Source organism: Physeter macrocephalus, chromosome 2 (assembly GCF_002837175.3).
Source record: "Physeter macrocephalus isolate SW-GA chromosome 2, ASM283717v5, whole genome shotgun sequence".
Lineage (NCBI taxonomy): Eukaryota > Metazoa > Chordata > Mammalia > Artiodactyla > Physeteridae > Physeter > Physeter macrocephalus.
In genome coordinates, this window is record NC_041215.1 from 14,796,981 (window position 1) to 14,820,832 (window position 23,852).

Genomic DNA, 23,852 nt, shown 5'->3' on the forward strand with positions numbered 1-23,852 from the left:
GGGTGGGTAGATGGGTGGGTGGATGGGTGGATGGAGAAATAAATAGATGAGTGGATGGATGGGTGGATGGGTAGATGGATGGGTAGGTGGGTGAGTGGGTGGGTAGATGGGTGGGTAGGTGGGTGAGTGGGTGGGTGGGTAGATGGGTGGGTAGATGGATGGAGGCAAAATATTAATTCATAAATCTAGGTGAAAAGCATATGGTTATTTATTATACTTTCTTTTTATTTCTCTCTAAATTTGCAAATATCCTCCTTATAACAACACCCAAACAAAAGTCTCTTTCTGTTTGAGATGTTAGGGGAAAAAAAAAGAAGGAAAGAGTGCAAATCTTTTTCTTCTTCTCACGAACTAACCCCATGGCATCAGAGCAACCCTAAAATATTGGGGTGACAGCCCCATTTACAGAGCAGCTCCTCCCTGCACATCCTTTGGTGCTGGAGGAAGAAGAAAGGGCCCCAACACAGAGCTGGGGCTGCACCAAGCATGGCCACTCTTGCCTCAATGCCCTGAGGTCACACTCAGAGCCCCTCAATGACAGCCCGGGACGGGGAGAGCTGGCGCCTGCTGACCTGAGGCAGGACAGAGGTGTCCCTCCAAGAAGAAACTCTGAGTGGCCCAGCCAAGTCCTCGCCTACGGGAACAATGGTCCCAGCAGACATGACACAGGACTCCTTCCCACCCCCACAGGAAGGTGGCCAACACCAGCATCCCTACGCTGCACAGATGGTTAAACAGTATTAAAACAAGAACAGCGTGTGCAGCCAAGCTGGGCACAATCTCACTGGAGTTTCTCATTCTCATAACCCCCACAGAGGGCCACTAAACCCAGGGAATAGGCAGCCCTGCTGCCTCAGTTCCTCCGAGCTGCATCCCAGGGGCCCCTCGGATCTGGGCAGCACCCTCGGAGAGGGGATCTCAGAGGCTTATGGGGCTGGTAGGGCCTGGGAGTCCCATCAGCAAGTGGTTTCCATTAGAGGCAATGCTGGCAAGCCTGCCACCACCCACAGCAGCCGGGCTCAGCCCTCAGAGCATCAATTAGGGGAATTAACGGAGTGCTTTATAAAACATACATATACGTATATATCGTTTAATAGGTGAGGGGACAAACAAACTGCAGTTGATCCAAACCATACGATTCAATATAATTCGCCACGAAAATGAAAGGCCCTCTCAAGTCAGGAAAAGACTCGGAGGTAGTTCGATGCAAATTGCTAAGTGATAGAAGCCAATCTGGGGACTTCCCTGGTGGTCCAGTGGCTAAGACTCCGCCCTCCCAATGCAGGGGGCCCGGGTTCAATCCCTGGTCAGGGAACTAGATCCCACATGTCGCAATTAAAAAAGATCCCACATGCCACAACGAAGATTCCGCAAGTGGCAACAAAGATCCCACGTGCTGCAACTAAGACCGGGCACAGGACTTCCCTGGTGGCGCAATGGTTAAGAATCCGCCTGCCAATGAAGGGGACACAGGTTCAATACCTGGTCCAGGAAGATCCCACATGCCACGGAGCAATTAAGCCCATGCGCCACAACTACTGAGCCCACGTGCCACAGCTATTGAAGCCCAGGTGCCAGAGCCCATGCTCCACAACAAGAGAAGCCACCACAATGAGAAGCACGCACACCACAATGAAGAGTAGCCCCCGCTCATTGCAACTAGAGAAAGCCCTCGTGCAGCAACGAAGACCCAACACAGCCAAAAAAAAAAAAAGACACATTGCAGATCCCACATGCCACGGAGCAATTAAGCCCATGCGCCACAACTACTGAGCCCACGTGCCACAGCTATTGAAGCCCAGGTGCCAGAGCCCATGCTCCACAACAAGAGAAGCCACCACAATGAGAAGCACGCACACCACAATGAAGAGTAGCCCCCGCTCATTGCAACTAGAGAAAGCCCTCGTGCAGCAACGAAGACCCAACACAGCCAAAAAAAAAAAAAGACCCATTGCAGCCAAATAAATAAATAAATATTAAAAAAAAAAAAAGAAGACAATCTGAAAAGGACACACACTGTATAATTCTGACTCTATGACATTCCGGAAAAGGAAAAAGCATAAAGACAGTGAAAAGCTCAGCGTTTGCCAGGGGTTGGAGGGAGGGAGGGATGAATAGGTAGAGCACAGTGGATTTTTCGGGAAGTGAAATGACTCTGTATGACATTGTAACGGTGGATACGTGACATTGTGCATTTGTCATAAAATGTGCACCACCAAGAGGGAACCCTGACATACATTGGGGACTTTAGTTCATAATCACATATTAATAGCAGCTCATCCATTTTAACAGATGGTAATAATCAGGGAAACTGCGTGCAGGGGAAGTGGGTGTATGGGACAGTCTCCGTATTTTCTGCTCAGTGTTTACAGATCCCTATTTCCACACACATCTTCACACATCTTACTTAATTTGGATCGTGGAATAACAGACTTGGAAAGAACTAACGTGAGACCCAGCTCTGAGTTCGTCTCATCTTTGCACTCAGTGTGTCTGCAAGTGTCTGGTGGGTGACTTCTGGTGCCTCTGCACAAGAAACTCCAGACAGTGGGGAACCAGGGCCAACAGTAGGGGAATTGTCTCATGTGTGGGAGCAACAGGACCCTGAGGGCAGCTGACATCACAGTAAACCCTGGCCTTGGCCTAAATGTCCATCATAAATAAATTACAGGCATTCATTCCGTGGAATACTCCCCTTGCCAGAGGGATGGGGCTCCTGTGTCAGCATCAGCATTAACCCCGCTGGGGCACATGCAGGTCCCCTGGAGGCATGTGTATGCTGCTTCTTGGGCCCCGTCCTGCTCGAGAAGGGCACACCTGAAAGCCTTACCTGCAGGGGGAGGGAGGGCGGCTGCAGCTGCAGGTAGCACTGGCTGGGGGAGTACCAGCTGCTGAGGGAGAGGTAGCTGGGCAGGTACTGGGCCCCCACGAGCTTTCCGCCGAGTGCTGTCACCTTGGTCTAAAGAAGAGAGGGTATTTGATCAAGGCTTGGATGCTTGGTGTAGGAAGGGGGTCTTAATCAAGCCTATGTAGTGAAACCCCAATAAAAACTGTGGACACCGAGGTGGGAGTGAGCATCCCTATTGGCAGTGCTCTGTGTGTAGTGTCAGGAGGGTGATGTGTCCCGACTCCATGCTTCTGCCTGCCCTGCCCTGCAGCAAGATCTTCTCATGCTCCAATTCCCCTTTGGAGAACCTCTTCCCCAATTCTCAGAGTATGGGGTCCAGTGTGGCTAGCCTGTTCTTCCCCAGCTCCACGGGAAGCAAGTGTCCAAGGCTAGCCACAGGGTGTTGGGGGTTGGCTCAGGCAATGGCAGGTGGCCCACGTGGCCACTGAGAGACAGTTCCATCATGGGCATATTAGGGAAGCCCATGTCCTGGGGCTTGCCAGCAGCCTCAGTGGCTTCTTGGAGGGTAAGACCTGCTTGGGAAGTGAGCACAGGGGAGATGGTGGTCAGGAGAGGCAGCAGCCGTGCTGGACAGCATCCCCAGAGCTCTGGAGGCTGCTCCACCTGGAGCTCTCCGTCCTCCCCTTTCACGCCCCAGGGACTGGCAGTTATATTACTTTTGCTCCTTTGGGAGTTTGAACCTGTTGCCTTCACTTGCTGCTGGAAAAGTGTGGCTAGCACAAGAGAGATGCCAGAAGTGGGGGCAGGAAGGGGGTAGTCTAAGACCTCTGTGTGATAAAGAATAAAGAAGCTGGGGACTTCCCTGTTGGCCCAGTGGTTAAGAATCCGTGGGCTCGAGCCCCAGTCTGGGAAGACCCCACGTGCCACAGAGCAACTAAGCCTGTGGGCCACAACTCCTGAGCCTGCACTCTAGAGCCCACGAGCCACAACTACTGAAGCCCATATGCCTAGAGCCCATGCTCCGCAACAAGAGAAGCCACCGCAGTGAGAAGCTCGCACCTCAACGAAGAGTAGCCCCCACTCACCGCAACTAGAGAAAAGCCTGCGTGCAGCAATAAGACCCAACACAGCTAAATTAATTAATTAATTGATTGATTGATTAATTAATTTAAAAAGAAGCTGGCCCACCTTTATCTCAGTTACTGGCAGATAGCCTCTAAACCCCTAAAATTTCCCAAGTGATGCGAGTGTCTTTGTTATTCATGGTGGGTCCTGATAATATGAGCTAATGAGATAATTCAGGATGGGGACAATCATGCCAGAAAGACCAATCATGGGATTAGAGGGTTGGGGCTTTAAGCCACGTGATGTGGCATCAACTTGACCTCTAGGGAGGGGAGGCGGCTAGAGACTGAGTTCAGTCATGGGGCCAATGATTAATCAATCAAGCCTATGTAGTGAAACCCCAATAAAAACTGTGGACACCAAAGTGGGAGTGAGCATCCCTACTGGCAGTGCTCTGTGTGTAGTGTCAGGAGGGTGATGTGTCCCGACTCCATGGGGACAGCACATGAAGCTACAAATTTGGGACCCTCCCAGCTCTCGTCCTATGCGTGTGTGTCTCTCTCTTTGGTTGGTCCTAATTTGTATCATTTTGCTATAATAAAACTGTAACTGCAAAAAATACAAACTTCCTGTTATAAATTCAGTCCTGGGGATGTAATGTATAGCATGGTGTCTATAGTTAATAATATTGTATGGTACATTTGAGAAGGTTGCTAAAAGAATAGATCTTAGAGGCTCTCATCACAAGAAAAAGAAACGTGTAACTATGTATGGTAACTGGACATATTGTGGTGTCATTTCACAATATTTACATATATTAAATCATTATGTTGAACACCTGAAATGAATATAGTGTTACACGTCCACAGTTGCTGTAATTGTAAGGTAGTGGGGTAGCAGGAACCTCTAAATTTGTAGCCAGGTGGTAAAAAGTGTCGGTGGCCTGGGGATACCTGGCTGTTAAAAATCTTTAAGGACATGTCACCCACAGGGGACATAGTGACCACAGTGTCCTTGGCTCCCACCTACACATTTTTTTCTCAGCTGCCTTCTGTCCCCACCATCCCAGTGTCCGTGGGGCCACCACGCCTACCACCAGCTATAGAGGTGAGGGCTGGGACATCCTCTTTACCGTTCCAGCTCCTCCCTCCCCTGACAAGGGGACACCAGGTCCTGCCAATTCTACCTCCACAGCTCCAGGCTCAGTGTCCTCTCCATCATCACCTCCCATCTGCCCACCTGTGGCCCCACCCAGACATCCCCCACTATGGGCACTGGAGTGACAGACTGCCTTCTGGGTAAGCCCTGAGCACCCCTGTGAGGTGAAGGGAAGCCCCACTGGCTCCCTCCTCCATATCTTCTTGAAATGGCTTGGCTGGCTGGGCATTTGCAGGATCCAGTTACACTAGGACTGTGGGCCTCTGGGGCTCTGCATATGCTGTTCCACCTTCCTGGAAACAGCCTGGCTGAACCTCCCCCTTGTCAGGAGTCCACCTGGGAAGATCCCCTCACAGGAGCCAGGCACCCTCATCTCTTCTCAGCCTCCCGCCTCACTCTGGGGTGGTTGGGTTATCTGACTCACTATCAGCCTCCCCCATCAGACTGTGAACTCCCTCAGGGCAGGGGCAGGACCCAGGTCCACTGACCCAGTGCCCGAGCATGGCCTGGAGGAGGGACCAAATCCATGCCTGCTGGCTGAATGACAAGGGTCTAGGTGACTCACCCACCTCCAGCCACACGTGCTGGGCTGACACAGGGATGGAGGGGATTTCAAACCCTACCAGCCCACCCCGGGACACAGACTCGGTGGTGTATATGTTGTCCTTCGGCGTCAGCTCTGCCCTGATCTGGACCGTCACCCCCTCAGCCGGGCTGCCGTCTGGGTAGGACAGCTCCACCTGGAAGGAGTCACCAATGATTCAACATGGTTAAGGTGGCAACACTTCCCAAACGGATCTATAGATTCAACCCAATCCCCCAGCAGACTCCCAGCCAGCTTCCTTGCAGCAATCAACAATCTAATGCTAAAATTCATACGGAATTGCAAGTGGCCCCAAACAGCCAAAGCAATCCTGAAAAAGAACCAAGAACTCATACATCCCAATTTCAAAACTTACTACAAAGGTACAGTAATCAAGACACGTGGTACTGGTATAAGGACAGATATGCAGACCAGTGGAGTAGAAGAACTGAGAGTCCAGAAATAAATCCACCCATCTATAGTCAATTGATTCAAAAAAATAAGATTAAAATATGGTGAGGGGGAATTCTCTGGCAGTCCAGTGGTTAGGACTCCACACTTCCACTGCAGGGGGCATGGGTTCAATTCCTGCTCATGGAACTAAGATCCTGCATGCCGAGTGGCACAGCAAAAAAAAAGAAAAGAAAAAGATTATAGTCAATTGATTTATGACAAGGGTGGCAAGACCATTCAATGGGGAAAGAACAATTCCTTCACCAAGTGGTTCTGGGACAACTGGATCTCCACATGCAAAAGAATGCAGTTGAACCCCTACCTCACACCATATACCAAAATTAACTCAAAATAGATCAGAGATCTAAATGTAATGGCTAGAACTACAAAACACTTCGAAGATAACATAGGGGAAAACTTTTATGACCTTAGACTTGGCAAAGAAGTCACAAGGCACAAATCACCACATGCCAGCCATTCTCCTGGTGCCATAGCCAGGTAGGACCGGGGTGGGCAATGCCATGGACAGTTCCACGTGACTCTCACACCTCACTCATTCAGGCAGGTAGAAAAGGCAGTCAGAATGAGGGGTTCAGATATTGTAAAGAAATACGGTCAGTGGTTCCTGAAGGACCCTGGAGCACCCCTCAACTGTGTAGGTATCTGGTGATGGGGTGACCAGCTTCAGCTCCGTTCTTTAAGGCAGACAGCAGAAAATTTCTTAGGTGTAGGTGAAATGCTCCCCTTTCACTGAATGGACAGCTCCAAGCCCCTTCTTCATACACAATCTGACCCTGCACATGATGCCTTAGCTTCTACTCAAGCTGGTACCCTCAAAGCCAGGGGCACACAAGCCGTGTCTCTGTGTGTGGGACAGTGGGAGCTGAGACCTCATCATGGAGGAGAAAAGAGAGGTCCCAGAGCAGAGCAGGAGGAGCAGGACACAGCATGAGGACAGACCGCTAGGATCCTGTGGGTGACCCATGGAACATAAAAGGGGACAGGGGTGTGGGTGCTGGGCAGAGGCAGGGGTTAGAGGGCATGGCCAGCTTCCCCCTGAGGTGATGCTGGGCTCCACTGGCCTTGAATCCCCCAGCTGCAATTGAAACACAGACGCCCCAGTTCAGCAATTAGGGTAAGGATCTCGAATTTCTAGTCACCTCAAACTTTACTGTGTAGAAAAAATGGTGTGGTGGCGGTGGAGGGGGGAGATGGGGGCTTGTTCAAAATGCTGTTCCCTACAGGGGATCTGAATCAGTCTGTCTCAGGGACGGGGATCTGCCTTTTAGGGACTTAGCTGTTAAGTCATCCAGAGATAAAGTCAACCCAGTTAAGGAAGGTGAGTTAATAAGTGGATACGTTTGGTAGTGTACATGGGAGGGAGATGCAAGAGGGAGGAGATATGGGGATATATGTATATATATAGCTGACTCACTTTGTTATAAAGCAGAAACTAACACACCATTGTAAAGCAATTATACTCCAATAAAGATGTTAAAAAAATAATAATAATAAGTGGATATGTAGCATCCTGGTTTAACACTCTAGGTACGAGAATGTCTAACTATGTGGATTAAAGGAAACCATGCTTTTAGGTGGAGCAGAATGTCCAGTGTCCCCTGCCCTGGGTACCAGCTCTCATCACACTCAGCAAAGCAGTCCCTTGATCCCAAGAGGGCAAAAGTTCTGCTGGCACAATCAAACGACGTAGTTTTCAGCCAAGTCATGGCTGTGGGGCCCGCGGCATGCACTGCAGTGGTTACACAGTGGTCCTTGGGCAGGAGCTGGGCTGGGAGGCAGCACAGAGCCTGTGACCTTGACAGCCCCTGCTGGGCACCGTGCCCAGGGCTTACCTTCCCCACATAGGACAGACCCGGCTTAAAATGCTTCCTGGTGTCCTTGGAGTACCGGACATCCACCAGCTGTCTCTGGACGGGGGTGGAGTCATCAAAAGCCACCTGTTGGCTCCCGTCGGTGCTGGTCACCATGGCCCAGATGCTGACGGTGCCCCGGAAGTGCTCAGGGACATCGGCCAGGATCATGTCCTTCACGCAGATGTTGAAGTCCTGGGAACCGTGGATCTGGAGGCGGGAAACACACAGGTCGTGCTCACCGGGAGCTGGAGTGGCTTTGAGAGACAGCTTGCAAGCACAGAGCTCAAGCAGGTGACGCTGGGGACTTCCCTGGCGGTCCAACGGTTAAGACTCCGCGCTCCCAATCCGGGGGGCCCAGGTTCGATCCCTGGTCAGAGAACCAGATCCCACATGCCGCAACTAAGACCCGGCGCAGCCAAATAAATAAATATTAAAAAAAAAAAAAAGTAGGTGGCTCTGGCTGCTTGGAGGGCCAGGGGGACACTCGGTGACCCACCCGACCTATGCCGTGAGTCACTGCGTGGGGACTGAATCCCTGGCTGGACATGCATTATGTCCCAGGAGGAAGGGAGTCAGCTCCTTGGGCAGGAGGTGAGACAACCCCTCGGGCCAGACTGCAGGCAGGGACTTGAACCTGGTCAGCCACACTCTGGAGCACTGGCTTGCCTCCCACGCCTGGGGTACAGAACCCCCTCAATCAACCCCTATCTCAGAACCTGGGGGCAGAGGCTGGCAAATAATCCACATCCACAAATAGCTGTTAAGTGAATTACTCAGTAAAGGAGAAAATTAAGACAAGGGCCACCAGGGGCAGCCTCCAGGGACAATGGCTTGGATACCAAGGGCACCAACACCAGGCACGAAAGAGGTGAGGGGCCAGGGTGTCTACTCCACAGAAGAGAAGCCTCAGGGACAGAGAGGGGGGACACATCCCAGGCGGCAAAGGGATGAAGAAGTAGCTTCGGGTGGAAATGGGAAGGAGGTGGTGCTGACAGGGTTTAATGCCTACAGGGGCACAGAAACTCCAAGATGTGTGTGTATGTTACAGAGTAGCAACTCACAACTTAATGTTAAGTTGAAAAAGAGAAACAAATACCAGGTTATAAAACTTTACTTGCACGGGCATGTGAAATCATGCAGCCACTTCGGAAAACAGTCTGGGAGTTCTTCAAACAACTAAACACAGAGACACCCCTGAGAGACTGAATATACAAATGGACCAGGGCCAGATAATACAGAAAAAAGAGAACTCGGACCCACACTCTGCAGGCGCCAGCAAGGAAGCCGACCCATTAGTCGGCTCTCCGTATTCGCGGTTCCGCATTTGCGGATTCGACCAACTTCAAAGAGTTTCAATCTGGGATACTGGGATGCAGAATCCTCAGACATGGGAGGGCCAACTGTATCTGTAAGTCAGACTTGTAAGAAGTCAGACCCCTATCTCAATAGCAACCAAACAATAACCCCCATAACAACAAGCCCCAAATGGCCAGAAACAGATTAATAACTGACATTTTTTCTGACTTTGGCTCCCAATTCCATCTTAGGACCAATTGGAAAAAGCCAAATATGCACCCCTCATCAATCACTTTGGATGCCTGCTTCTAGTTACCCGCCCATGACTTCTGCACACCAATAGCCTCCCATCACGGCACACTGGAAGCCTTCCCTTTCTTTCACTATAAAGCCTTCCCACTTCTCCACCTGCCTTTGAGTCTCTGCCAAACACAGGTGCTGCAAGCTTCGAATAAATAGCTTTTGCTTGTTCTTGTTTGGGCAGTCTTCATTTAATTGCATACCATACAACCCAGGGATTCCAAATCCAAGAGAAATGAAAACATCTGGCCACACAAAAACTTGTACATGAATGTTCATAGCATCATCCATAATAGCCGAAAAGTAGAAACAACTCAAACGTCCATCAGCTAATGAACAGATAAACAAAATGTGGTCCAACCATACAACGGAATATTACTCAGCCATAAAAAAGGATGAAGTCCCTACACACAATGCAATGTGGATGAACCTTGAAAACATCAGGCTGAGTGAAAGAAACCAGACACAAAAGGTCACATGGCGCATAATTCCATTTATATGAAATGTCCAGAAATCCATAGAGACAAAGTATGTAAGTAAGTGGTTGCCAGAGGCTGGAGATGCAAACAGGGCTTAACTGTAAAAGGATGTGAGAGATTGGCGGGGGTGGGGAGACAGCAGAAATATTCTAAAACTGTATGGTGGTGGTGGTTGTACAACTCTGTAATATACTAAAAACCACCGACTCGTACATTCTATACGGGGATTTGAATTATATGATATGTGCATTATGTCTCAAGAAAACTTTTTTTTTAACTTTACGCACAACATCCTAAGAGGAAACACATCAAAATACCAATAGTGGCTGTGTCCGCCTATCAGAGGACAAGTCGATTTTATTACTTCTTTTTTATATGTTCTAGGCTCTATGTTCAGCCTGCGGGAATTTTATCATCAGAATATCCCCACCATCTAAACTGTTTTGGAAAGCAAAATAAAACAGATGATCACAGAGCTGAAGCTAGTGGGAAGGGACCCACCGAGTGGGTCGGGGTTCCTGCTCCTCACCTTGGTGGTCCTGAGGATGGGGCGCCCCACCTCCTGGCTGTAGTACCCCACGCCATTTACAGTCATGTTGATGGTTAAAATCCCCGAGACAGGTTTCCCAAAGGTATACCTGGAAGGAAAGGACAAAGGGTAGTAAGTTTCACAAGCAGGAGATGCCCAGGGGACAGCAGGGGAGGGGTCAGTTTCAGGAAGGCCGGGCCCCGCAAGATGTGGTCAGTGGTACAGTGGCTAATCCAGGGATGCTTCCCATCCTACATTCCATCCTTACAGCCCTCCCTGTAGCCCTGAGTAAGGACAGGTCATGTCAGGGCCCTGTGATCCTCTGCACCAAGCCTCATGTTGGACAGAAAAAGAGACCAAGGGTCAGAGAGGAACTCTGGACCCAAAGCAGCAGGGTATATGAGACAACCGCTGAGGTTGGCCACACATTGGAGCAAGGCAGAACAGAGGATCGAGCAACCGTGGACAACAAGAAGGCCTGGCTGGGCTTAAGTGCCCAGGGAGTTCAACTTTGAACCAGAGATCTGAACTCTCTGAGCTTTGGTTTCCTCACCGGGAGAATGAGAATAAAACCATCCTCTCAGGGATGTTGGTAAAATACTTAAATGTATGTATATCATGCCTGATGCAGTGGAGACACCTGCTTACTGGGACACAGGGGCAAAATGGGAGCAAAATTTAAAAAATAACACCCAGAATTTTGATAGTATTTTCTAGACTATAAAATGTGTGTATCCAGCAGCACTATCTACAATAGCCAGGACATGGAAGCTACCTAAGTGTCCATAAACAGATGAATGGATAAAGAAGATGTGGCACATACATACAATGGAATATTACTCATCCATCAAAAGAAACGAAATTGAGTTATTTGTAGTGAGGTGGATGGACCTAGAGTCTGTCATACAGAGTGAAGTAAGCCAGAAAGAGAAAAACAAATACTGTACGCTAACACATATATATGGAATCTGATGACCCTAGGGGCAGGACAGGAATAAAGACACAGACGTAGAGAATGGACCTGAGGACATGCACGGGGAGGGGGAAGGCTAAGCTGGGACGAAGTGAGAGAGTGGCATGGACATATATACACTACCAAATGTAAAAGAGATAGCTAGTGGGAAGCAGCCACATAGCACAGGGAGATCAGCTCGGTGCTTTGTGACCACCTAGAGGGGTGGGAAAGGGAGGGTGGGAGGGAGCCGCAAGAGGGAGGGGATATGGGGATATATGCATACGCATAGCTGATTCACTTTGTTATACAGCAGAAACTAACACAACAATGTAAAGCTATTATACTACAATAAAGATGTTAAAAAAACAAATGTGTGTATCCAGCACGTCCCTGGATTTTAAAACACACACAGCCAGGGGAGACGCACGAGGGAGAAAGTCTCAGCCACAACCTCCGGCAGGTGGCAGAGATGGGGCGGGGACACAGGCCATGTAGGGCTCTCCCAGGGGCCCCAGAAAGGGAAAGAGCCTCTTGACTCCCTCTGGCCGATCCTCACATCGGGCTCCATCAACAGCCTGGTCGTTAGGCGAGTCAGCCCACTGACTGTAGGTCGGCCCACTGGCTGTGGATGCTGCCCGCAGGGTAAGGGGCATGGCCTGGGGGGTGTGCCCTGGGGAAGGGCATGCCATAGGGGAGGGCCATGTCCTAGGGGCAGGGGCTTCCCTGGGGAGGGGCAAGTACTCGGGGAGGAGCAAGTCCTAAGGAGAATGGGTGTGCTCTGGAGGAGGGGCGTGTCCTAGGGGAGGAGCATTGTCTGGGAAGGGGTGGGTCCTAGGGGAGGGGCGTGCCCACAGTGGGAAGGGCTCACCGACAGTGGCGGCCTCTTTCTCACCTGGCCCGCACAGTGCCGGTCTCACAAGTGTCCAGGTCCTGGATATATGGGGGCGGGTCAATAAGGAGCTCAAACTTCGGCAACACTGAAGGGAGAGAGCAGAGAGGAGGGAGGCAGGGTGGCTTCCACCTCTGGGGTGTCCCCAGAAGGGTACTGGAGATGTGGGAGGGAGGAACACACAGCCAACTCTGGGGTTTCTATGCTGCTGACACCATAGGAATCCACACCACCCGCTGCTGAGCACAGGCAGCTCTCTGGGGATTTTGCCCGCCGCATCTATTTCCTATCTTTGGGGGACCAGCACTTCGTTTTTCTCAGGGGGCCATGTATCATCAGTTTTAGGCCACCTGAACTGAGTGCAGCCAATTCCAGCCCATCCCAGGGGTGCACAAGTAGCCAGGCTTCCGGACCCGTCAGGGGCACCCTGAGGGTGCTTGCAGCTGGAAAGTGTCACTCTTTGCTGCCCCGGGCACGTCCAGCCATCTCGTCCCCCTGCACAGCCCATGGAGAGATGGACACCGAGAAGCAGAATGGAGGAAACATGAAGACTCTGGTCCTGAGAGCTTGTTACACGAGCCTATAACTCTTTCCTTTTGCTTACTGGGTCTGCACCAGGCTTCTGGGGCTCGCCACCCATAACCCTGACCTCTAAGGATTTTTCTTCCAAGACCTGCCTCGTGAAAGGAAGAGAAATCCTTGACCCCATCAGGGAGAATTTTAGCACAGAAGCAGAGTATGTGGCTCTGGCCCAGGTTCATTCCCCAGCTCTTATTACTTGAGCAGTTTCCTTAACAGCTCTCTCAGCCTCAGTTTCCCCATCTGTAAAATGGAGATACCTCATAGGTTCGGGACAAGGATGAAAGAACAAAAGGAAGTGACAACCTTAAAAAGGAAGGACATTCGGACACATGCTGCAACATGGATGAACCTTGAGGACATTATGCTCCGTGAAATAAGCTACTCACAAAAAGACAAATACCTTATGATTCTACTCATATGAAGTCATACATTTTACAAATTTTTTTAAAGGACATGACAAAGGCCCAGACTTCCATATCGTGCCTGGCCCTACTGAGCCCTCAGTGAATGAGGCTCCTGCCATCTTCCCCCTTGTCATGTGTGTTGTCACTAGGGCTGTGGTTTCTCCCAGATCTGAAATCCTAGGGTCCTAAGATTCTCCGACTTACCATACTTCTGAACTTCAAAGGACTTGTTGTACACGTGGCCTTGCATTTCGACAAAAACGAACCATTCTCCCAGTACCGGCTGGTCAGACAAGGGGAAGGTCATGTTGGTGATGCCTGTGTAAAGAGAGACGCCCCCCCTCATCCTGGGGCAAGTGAGTGTGCAGACGGCCTGGCATCTGGTGGTGAGGTCAGGGCAGAGGCGCCCCGGGGACCCTGCGCCTCCCCCTGGCCGAGCAGTCCCTCGGGGAAGCCAGAAGCCACCCGAGGCTGGCGGGGATTTGTGCAGAACAAGCACCTCTGCAGTCTGAAGGGGAAGCAGCGAGACACTGCACCTTGGGTTCCTGGGGGACCCCTGAGGCCAAGGCCAGGTGCAGGCACCTCTGCTCCCCACCCGAGTCGTTCCCTTGGTGACAGAGAATCACACAAGCCCTGTCCCTACTTGGCAGCCCTCTCTAGGCATCTCAGAATCAGGAAGAGGGAAATGGACATGGAGAGGGGTCAAGGCCAGGCCAGGAGACCTGGAGGCATGCATGACACTGCACAAACCACCAGAGCCCACACGTCGGCTAGAGACCCCATTCTCTGTGTCTGGTTCACAGAGGCATGCGGGGGCCAGGAGCCCCGGAGCAGGACTCAGGGGTCTGTCATGTCTGTGCATTTCCCAGGTTGAGGGTGCACAGCTGTCCTCAGTCTCCCCAAACCCCACCTACAGCTCCCCTCTCCCAGGACTCCACTTCCCTTAGGGCCAAAGCACAAAGGGAGATGTCGATTATATGGCCCTTATTGTCATAGAGAAAGAAAAAAATGCCAGCTTCTCAGCCAAAGCAAAGCCTTCTGACTCCTAGCTGGAAAATAAATGTCTCGTGTTGGGTTGGGGATGAGGACGAGGAAGATCTGCAGCAGGAGGAAGGTGGGGGGTGCCAACAAACAAGGCCCTGATATTCCAGAAAGATCTCAAGTTATAGGAGGATCCCCAGCTGGGATCCCAGGCACAGAGAGATGTGGGCGGAGGGTCCAAACACTGCAGGGAAGAAGTGGCAGGTGCCCAGACAGAGCACATTCTATTTTCCTGGAAGGTTTATCACATCTGCCACCCAAAGGTGCAGCCCCCAAACCACAGAAGGAATTAGGAGAGAGGATGAGAAGAGAGACTTACCGCAGCATAAGGGTTGCAAGTGTCTCCACTCCATCATCCGTGAGCCCCGGGGGTCCTGCAGGGGGACGGATGCACAGTAAACTCAAGGCAGCCTGTGTGTGCCCGGTGTGCATGCGGACCTTCCAAGCCTGCTCTCTAGGGCAGGACAAGCGAGGAGGGCAGGCCCCAAGATTAGCTATTTACATGAAGCAAACAGAAGCTTGGGGCATAGAAGGGACTTGTCTGAGGACAAGGTGGCGGAAAGGGCCGGCCTGCCTCCTCATTTAGGGAGCTGCATGCAAATCTACAAAGAGATGGACAGACACACGCTCAGCTTATTCCAGGGTGGACCCAGGGATCGGGATGGACCGGGTCCCAGTCTATGGGGTGCCGAGGCAGGCAGGGATCAACCCAGAGGGTGGGTGTTAGGCAAAGACAGACCAGGTCTTGCAGAGAGCGGGCTAACTGTCTCTGAGCCAGCTGCGGAGGGGCAGGCCACTCACCAGGACATAAGCCTCCAGCTGCAACAGAGACAGACAGAGGCAGTGAGCAAACCCTCCCATAAGACCCGAGCCCTCCGTGCATGCTGAGTGTTCATCCCTCGGGACAGGCACAGGTTCTGTAATGGGTTTAATGGTGTCTCCCTCCTCCCAACATTCACATATTGATGTCCTCACGCTCAGTGTCTCAGAATGTGACTGTACTTGGAGACGGGTCTTGATAGTGGTGATTAGTTAAAATAAGGTCCCTAGCACAGGTCCCAGTCCAATAGGACTGGTGTCATAAGAAGGGGAAATTTGGACACAGATGCACATAGAGGGAGGACAATATGAAGACACAGAGAGAAGGGGGCCAGCTACAAGTCACTGAGCAAACTCATACAGTGGCCACTGGCAATGAGGGTGGCCGAGCCCCGTCCGGGACCTCTGTGTTCCTTGCTCCCCACCACAGCCCTGCCCTCCTCTCCAGACTCCCACATGCCCCAACCAGGGACAGCTCCTCCAGGCAGCCCTCCCATGTTGCAGCTGGGTTGTTTTTTCAAGGGATCATGCCAGGTTCCTTGAAGGTCTGGAATGCACGCTTTCATCCCTGAACCCCCAGCACCTGCCTGGAGCCTGGCTTCTAGCTCCATCAATGTCAAACTGAACAGTCAACACTGACTCCAGTGAAGGTCAACTGCTTGCACAACTTCCCCCCTCTCCGGGGAGGGCTGTGGGCAGACGACCCCCTAAAACAACTGGGCACAGGAACTCAGCACCATCCGCTCAGAAACATACACGTTTGGGGCCTTCAACACCTCCCTGGCCGTGGACCTCAGTATCCCACTCCTGGGGTCCAGCTGAGCCTAAGGAAGGACACACCAGTGGAAAAGAAGGTTTGAGCATAAAAACAATCATGGCAGCATTTCTGACAATGACCAAAACCTGGAAACAAGCAAATGTCCACCAGGAGGGGGCAGTTGGGTACGAAGCCTTCCTTTGGTAGAAGGACCTCAGGCACTGAGGTGAGTTTGCAAGGCTGTGTCAAAAACGTGGGCAAGTGCATTCAAAGATCCAATCAAAAAAGTAATGTGGAAACTCGGGCTGGTGAAAGTTAAGAAAAAGCTGCATGTACCCAATGGAACTGTGCTTCTAGGCTGGGGCCCACTGGGGAACTTTGCAGGATTATTTTCCAGAATGAGCCCCCTGGGGTGGGGTCCGGGTCTGCTCTGCTCAATCATGTGCCCCAAGTGTTAGAACGGCACCTGGCACGCAGTAAGCACCATACACGTGACCCCTCAGGGACCCCTCAACTGAAGTCACCCCAGACTGCGTTCCCATCTTTGCTCTGGATATGTACAGTTTACTTAAATCTCTTCCTTTATAATCTCTTTCCTTCTGAAAGTGCCTCTTTGCAGCAGAATGCCAATTAATAAATACAGAAGAAGCAACAGAGTTGGAAAAATCACCACTTTGCAAGCATCATAGCAAGTTTTGATTCATGTAATTCTGAACTCATCTGTGGAGGCTAGAACTAGCGGGTGATCATGGTGACTGGTAACAGAGTGTCCACACAGTCTCAAGTGTCCCCCACAGATTACTTACTGATTACAAAGGGGAAACAGTGACTTCTGTGGGGAGAAACCAGGCAGACTCTATCTGAACTACTGTCAGGTACCTCAGGATACGACACACTGGGGAGGACCAGCACGGCTCCTGTGGATCCTCCCCCATGACGCACAACTTGAACCTGACCACAGAGAACAAGCCAGCAGACCAGCCCGCTGGGGAACACCATTCAAAACAACTGCCTGGAGTCTCCAAAAATGTCAATACCGTGAAACACAGGGAAAGGCTGAGGAGCTGATTCAGAGTAAAGGATGCAAGAGACGTGACAACTAAATTCGACACGTCATCAGAGACTAGGTCCTGGACCAGCAAAGAAACATGCTATAAAGGACATTATTGAAACAATATGGATTCTGTATTAGACAATATTATTGTATCGATGTCAAAATTCCTAAATGTAACGATTGTACTTTAGTTGTACGAAAGAATGTTCTTGTTCTTAAAGGATACAGGAAGTGTTCAGGGACAAAGAGATGTGATATCTGCAAATTACTCTCAAATGATTTATCATTAAAATAATTTTAAAACTGTATATGTACATATACATATATACATACAATACATGTATATGTACATGTATGTATATACACAGTGTGAGAGAGAAAGCACATAAATATAATAAAATGTTTCGTAATTGGTGAATCTAGATACATGGTTCTCAAAGTGGGTTCCCCAGAGCAGCAGCAGAAACCAGGAACTTGTTAGAAATACAGATCCTTGGGGCCCATCCAGGAAGCTCCTGAATCAAAAATTCTGGGGAGGGCCCAATAACTTGCATATGAACAAGCCCTCCAGGTGGTTCTGCTGCACACTCCAGTTTGAGAACCTCTGTTCCTGATCAGAGCTTGGCCAACTATGACCCTTGGGCTAAATCCGGCCCTCTGCCTGTTTGTGTAAATAAAGCTTTATTGGCACCCAGGCACACCCATTCATTCACGTGTTGTCTGTAGCTGAGTCCATGCAAGTTGTGACAGAATCCCTCTGACTGGCAGACCCGAACATACTTACTACCTGGCCCTTTACAGGAAGTTTGCCCACCCCTGGGCTCCATGAAGGGCCTATGGGAAGTTCTCTGTGACTTTCTTCCAACTTTTCTGTACAATTGAAGTTATTAAGAGAAAATCAATGCCTTTTTTATGTGAGTGTATTTATTTTGAAGGAGAAACGGTGGGTTTTAAGTGGCAATTATATTTTCTTTCTAATAAACGTTAAATAAATGCAAGGCTATTAAGATTTTAAATGATGGGCCATGGCCCCGACCCCACACAGAGGGGTACTGGCCACTGCGGGGACCACTGGTGCCCCCTGCGGAAGAAGCATGCCCACAAGCGCTCTTGTCACATAGAACTTCCCCTGGGTCCCCCAAGGGACGTGGAGCCCCAGGAAGAAACCGAGAATGGAGGTAGAAGTTGGAAGAGGCAGGGGGAAAGGCCAGTTGTGGATGGTGGCCCTGGCCAGGCCAAACCCAGGTGGGTATGTTCCGGGCCCATGGTTTTAGAAGCCAATCTCACCTTCTCGCTGACGGGCCTCAGGTCTGGAGTGACAGTGAAGATGCTGATGAGCACTGGAAGGAAGGAGATAGGCGTGTGGCAGCTCCAGGCCATGGCTGGCCCTCCCCCTGGCGCGCACCGGCCACCCACCTCGGTGCTGGGGCCTGTACACCGGCTTGTCGGTCTGGATGAACACGGAGGCTCCCCGGCTGTCCACAGTCACTGAAGTCTGGTTGTAGAAGAAGGGGCCCTCCTCTGCCCACCAACCACGGCCCCACACCTTCAGGAGGGCCTGGCCCCAGAGGCCCGTGGGCACCTGCAGGCAGAGCACAGAGCTTTGGGCAGGGGGTGTCACCCTGGAAGGTACCCAGGTATTGTGAAAGCAGCATGGAGGTCTAGGGCAGGGGAGCACACCCGGGGGCAATTGTGCACCCAGGGGACACTCAGCAGTTTCTGGAGATTTTTTGGGTGTCACAGCTTCGGGGAGCAGGCGCTACTGGGCATCTGGTGGGTGGAGGCCAGGGATGTTGTTCAAGACGCTGTGATGCAAAGGATGGCTGTCAGCAGCGCTGAGAATGAGAAACACTGGTGTAGCTTGACAAGACAGAGCCTTCTCCTCTCCTGACACTGCAAGCTTGCAAAGATATTCTCATCCCTGTAGAGCTACAAGAATTATCTCCCACCTTACCCAAATGCAGTCATAGCTGGTAAGCTGGGAGGTATGGAGACCCTAGTCCCTTCATATACATATATACATATGAATACATGTATGCATATGCATGTATATTTTCATATTTCATATATGTATATAATGTATGTGCCTCTGTGCTTTGTCTCACTGTAAACACTGCACACACATTATACAATCCCATTTATATGAAATGTCCACAATAGGCAAATCCATAGAGACAGAAAGCAGATTAGTGGGGACCAGGAGCTGGAGGGAGATGGGGAATGGGGAGTGACAGCTAATGGGGATGGGGTTTCCTTCTGGGGTAATGAAAATGTTCTGGAACTAGATAGGGGTGGTGGTTGCACAACGGTATGAATGTTCTAAATGCCACTGAACTGTCCACTTTAAAATGGTGAAAGTGGTAAAAAAAAAAAAGGTGGTTTTTTTTTTGGCCACCTAGATGGATAAAACAAACAAAAAAAATACCCAGTGCAGTCTTAAGGATTCACCCTGGAGTTCAAATTCTTCTAGGGCAAAATTTCCAACATTTAGGGAATGGAAGCTACCCTATATAATTCCCTCATTTTTTCTTTTTTAAGTGATGAGCAGAACACCCATGCATGTGAGTCATAACCTACAGAAACTCCTTTTGTGACTAAAGCAAACAAAAGTCACGACTCTGGATGTGACCATGTGCCATGAATGCGATGCTCGCGGCCATCCCTGGGTACCTGGCAGGTGGACATTACGTGGTCATCAGTTCACACTGGGAGCTACAGCACCACCTGTTCCTAAGACCATCCAAATGCGGGAGTGTTCTTCTCCCAGTTGTTTGTCAGCATCCACCTGTGTGGTTGCTCAAGGGGTGAAAAAGTCCTCGTCACCATCACAGCAAGCAACCATGCTAAGTATCCTGGTGAATTATCTGACCGGTCCTCACACCAGTGTGCCCATTTTATGGATGAGGTCAGGGCATGCCAGGACCTTCTCCATCCTTCCAGCACCTGTCTCTGGCTGCCTCTCTTGTCTGCTCTGAACAGCATCAGAGGGACCCTGCCTGCCTGCCTGCCTGCCCACCTGCCATCCTCAGATGCCCCATCCTGGGGCATCTCAGGACTCTGGGGTCCCTCCTAACTGCAGTTAACCTTGAGAACCTTTAGGACAAACTTGAGGATAATCCCCTTACTTTGACCCCCCAATCCTTACCTGCCTTTGTTTCTGGAAACCACTCAGCACCAGCCAAAGACCTCCATGCAAGGAGGAAAAAACCCCAGGCCACCCAGGGGAGCAGGCATGGACAGGCAGGAAGGAGTTGGCGGGCGAAGGGGGGGGGATGGCTGTGTGCCAGCGGGGGGTCGTGGGTGCTGGGACCAAGAAGCTGCCCCTGAGAACAGAAAGGATCAGATGTGACCTTTGCGGACATGAAGTGACCCGCTCCGGGGCTTGAAAGCTGCAGAGCTGCCATTTCCAATCAAGTCTCAGCTCAAAGTGGCATTCCTACCTGGTCCTGCACCTGCCAGCCCTAAGAGGTCTTGCCGGAAGGTTCTGGACTGAGCTGATCCCCATCCCCACCCCTGACCTCAGTGATCCACATTTGCTCCTTTAGCATCAGTGACAGCCAAGGACTCAGGGGCCGAGATCCAAGCAAGGGAGACGGCCAGGCAAAGTTGGCGTAGCCGGCAGCTGAGTACAAAGGTGGGGGGCTTGGGGCCCAGCTAAAGAAAGAGGCTGGCTGTCCTTTGGGGAAGGCTGTGTGGAGGGGCCAGTCCTACGGCAGGCCGATCCACTGCCCTGATGAACGCCCAGCTCCCTGCCCCTCCAGGCAGGAGAGGCCCCTGGGGCTCTGGGTGTGGGTCCCAGATTACCGGACTCCGTAGGCATCCACCAGACATACCCGAGAGTAGCCACCAGACTCACTAGACCCTTAGTTTCCGACATATTGTTGTGCAGATGGGTGATCAGGACTATAAAGGCATGGCACACAACAGACCCCCATGGTTGGTGGTGACAGGTATCACAATTCCTCTCCTAAATGGAAACCATCCAAAGCAGAGGGATTCCGGTGAAGGCTGATTCCACAGATTGGAGATCTCCCTCCCACTCTTCATGGGAGCTCCTGGCTGGCTTCACTCCAGGCCACTGGCTGCCTCTTTTGGCCTCCTTCCTGCCCCAGGGCTTTTGCACTGGTGGTTCCCTCTGCCTGGAATGCCCTGCCCCCAAATTCCTGCATGTCGGTTCCTCCCGGTTTCAGCTCAGAGGGGCCCTGCTGCCATACAAAATGTGACTCTACCCCCCACTCCTCAGCATTCTCTTTCTCTGACACATTTTAAAATAAAATGTTAGAATTTGATTAACATTTAGTGTCCTAAAATAGGACGCTTGCTACTCTCTGAGGTGATCATGTTTATGTAATTGGGGGTTTACTATCTGACCCACCCCTTTGCCCATCACCAATAAGGCTGGTGGCTGAGAGCAGGAAATGTGGCCAACTTCCTGCTTGAAACTGAATAGATGCTTAAGACATTTGTTACACAGATGCACGGGTTAAGTCTGAAAAATCGGAATAAAACAAATATCACGAGGTTTTAGGTATGCTTTCTTGAAAGTTCCATCAAGGGCCTCTTACCGGCATCCTCGCTGCTGCACAGATGAGAAGGACGAGGCACAGACTGGGCAGAGCCTGCCCGCCCAGGGCAGTCAGTGGCTACACTAGGTCCCCACAACACGGGTTTCCAAACCCTGTACCCGGAAGCACTCAGGTCCCCAAGGCAGGCACGGCTGGGGAGTGGGTGGGGTAGTGGGCAGGGGGGTCCTACACCCACAAGAGCAGCTTCCCTCTTGTCTGAGGCCCACACCATGGTTCCACAGAGCAGAGTTTCTCAACTCAACCTCGGCACTACTGACGTTTAGGGCTGAATCATCCTCTGCAGTGTCGGGGAAGGGGGCGTCCTGTCACTGCAGAGTGTTGAGCAGCATCCCTGGCCTCCACCCACTAGATGGCAGTAGCACACTCACCCCCAGCTACCATAACCAGAAGTATCTCCAGACACTGCCATTGTCCCCCGGAGTGGGAGAGGAGCATCCTTCCCCACCCCGCAAGTTGAGAAAGGCTCATCCAGAGCTCTTCTAAATGCTAAGGATCCCAACACCCTCTTGAAAGTCTCCAGTCTAGGGATCCCCGGCCCTTCTCCCAAAGTTATATGGCCCTTCACTGGTTTCTTATACAAATCCACCGCATCTAGCCTGTGAAGAGTGCCTTCTTATGTGCGGTGGCTAGGGACAGAGCATCATCTTAACCCCGCTGGGGAAGCCCTGCTTTCTTTCTTTCTTTTTTTTTTCTTTCTGGTAAGTAATATGCTTTATTAAAAGTACTTCTCTAAATAAAATATACGAGGCTTTCTCTTTTCCTAAGTAGTTCATCTGTCAGTGGATAGGGCAGCCCTGCGTTCTGATTCACAAGAAAGCAGATCTGCTCACGGGAAGCCGGCAGGGGCGGCTCTAGCCTATTTATCCAGGGTTTTCCAAATGTTGACATCTGGCGCTGGCTCATTCACAGTGGAGGGGCCGTCCTGTGTATTACAGGATTTGAGCAGCATCCTTGGTCTCTAACCACTAGAAGCCAGTAGCAACCTCCATCCCTGCCCCCCAAGCTGTGACAACCAGAACTGTCTCCAGACCCTGCAAACGTCACCCCCGGGAGAGAACTCTAGAGAAAGAATTCTAACATTGACAAGAGGGCAGGAAGACCACTGCCCCACAGCAATTAGACACTAATGATGCATCCCATCCCATGGAAGAGGAACCGCCTCGGACTTCGTTCTAATCACTGGGAGAGAGCACATTACAATTTGGAATGATTCTCTACTTAGCCCATCCTTTCAGGGACTCCTTTGAGCATCTGGTAAGCGTTAAGGACTAGCTAACCCAGAAAAAGCCGACAATTTCAGGGCTTACGACTGCCTTGAAATCCAAGGACTCCAGTTAAAAAACCCATGTCAGAGAATGACCTACCTGTAGTTTGGTATGTAAAATAATTTTAAAATAATAATATTCAATGCCAACAAGGCGGCAGGAAATTTGGTCTCTAATGTATAGCTGGTGGTGCCATGCACGTGCATTGCTGTGTCTTCCAAGACAAAACAGGACCCAGCAAGAGCCTTGGATCCTAATTTGGTAGTTCTTCTTTCAGGGTGTTCATTCTAAGGCAGGCATCCAGAACGTTAACAGCTTTACGCACAAAGATGCTCTCAACTTTTGGATTACATTATCAAAACCCTGAAAACAAGAAAAAAATCTAACCATGTACAAGCGATGTGTGTGTGAGGGGGAGGTGTTAGTAAATTAGTATATAAAAGAGATGCAGTGGGATGTTATTTACAATAGGATGCAATTATAGAGACTTGGAAACATGGAAGTATGTTTATGCAACGTGTGAAGAGAAAATGGCATGACAGACCACAATATACCCTTTAACTGCAACTATGAAAGAAAATGTCTTTATGTCGACAAGGATTTATGGGAAACATGAAAAAGTGAAAAGTATGAGGGATGGGATTATGGGTGAGCTTTCTTCTTTTGTAAACTGTTTTTTCCTTCATTATTCTTTTTTTTTTTTTTTTACATCACCATTAATGATTTTTTTCACAACACATGCAACTTCTCTTGTTCCATTCCAGTTCAATTCTTTATTTCCAACGTAAGGTTTCTGATTTTAAAAATTCATAGCTTACCTTGAGTTTGATCGTCCCTTTATCTAGAAAAATGAAAATAAAATGAAAACAGTTAAATCAGGAGCTGTGTTTTCCTGCCTCCTTGAGCTGCAGCCTT

General features: G+C 50.4%; 1 protein-coding gene across 1 annotated transcript in view; it reads right to left on the minus strand.

Moving 5' to 3' along the window:
• The window catches only part of CPAMD8 (C3 and PZP like alpha-2-macroglobulin domain containing 8), a 99,604-nt gene that overhangs the window by 70,051 nt on the left and 5,701 nt on the right, over window positions 1-23,852 (minus strand). Inside the window, exons 3-13 of the mRNA XM_024134306.2 lie at window positions 23,756-23,778; window positions 18,503-18,668; window positions 18,374-18,426; window positions 15,258-15,275; window positions 14,776-14,830; window positions 13,620-13,733; window positions 12,433-12,517; window positions 10,586-10,694; window positions 7,961-8,188; window positions 5,641-5,811; window positions 2,831-2,959 (exon numbers count right to left, since the gene is read on the minus strand). Coding sequence (XP_023990074.2) covers window positions 2,831-2,959; window positions 5,641-5,811; window positions 7,961-8,188; window positions 10,586-10,694; window positions 12,433-12,517; window positions 13,620-13,733; window positions 14,776-14,830; window positions 15,258-15,275; window positions 18,374-18,426; window positions 18,503-18,668; window positions 23,756-23,778 — 1,151 coding nt within the window. The remainder of the gene's footprint in view (window positions 1-2,830; window positions 2,960-5,640; window positions 5,812-7,960; window positions 8,189-10,585; window positions 10,695-12,432; window positions 12,518-13,619; window positions 13,734-14,775; window positions 14,831-15,257; window positions 15,276-18,373; window positions 18,427-18,502; window positions 18,669-23,755; window positions 23,779-23,852) is intronic.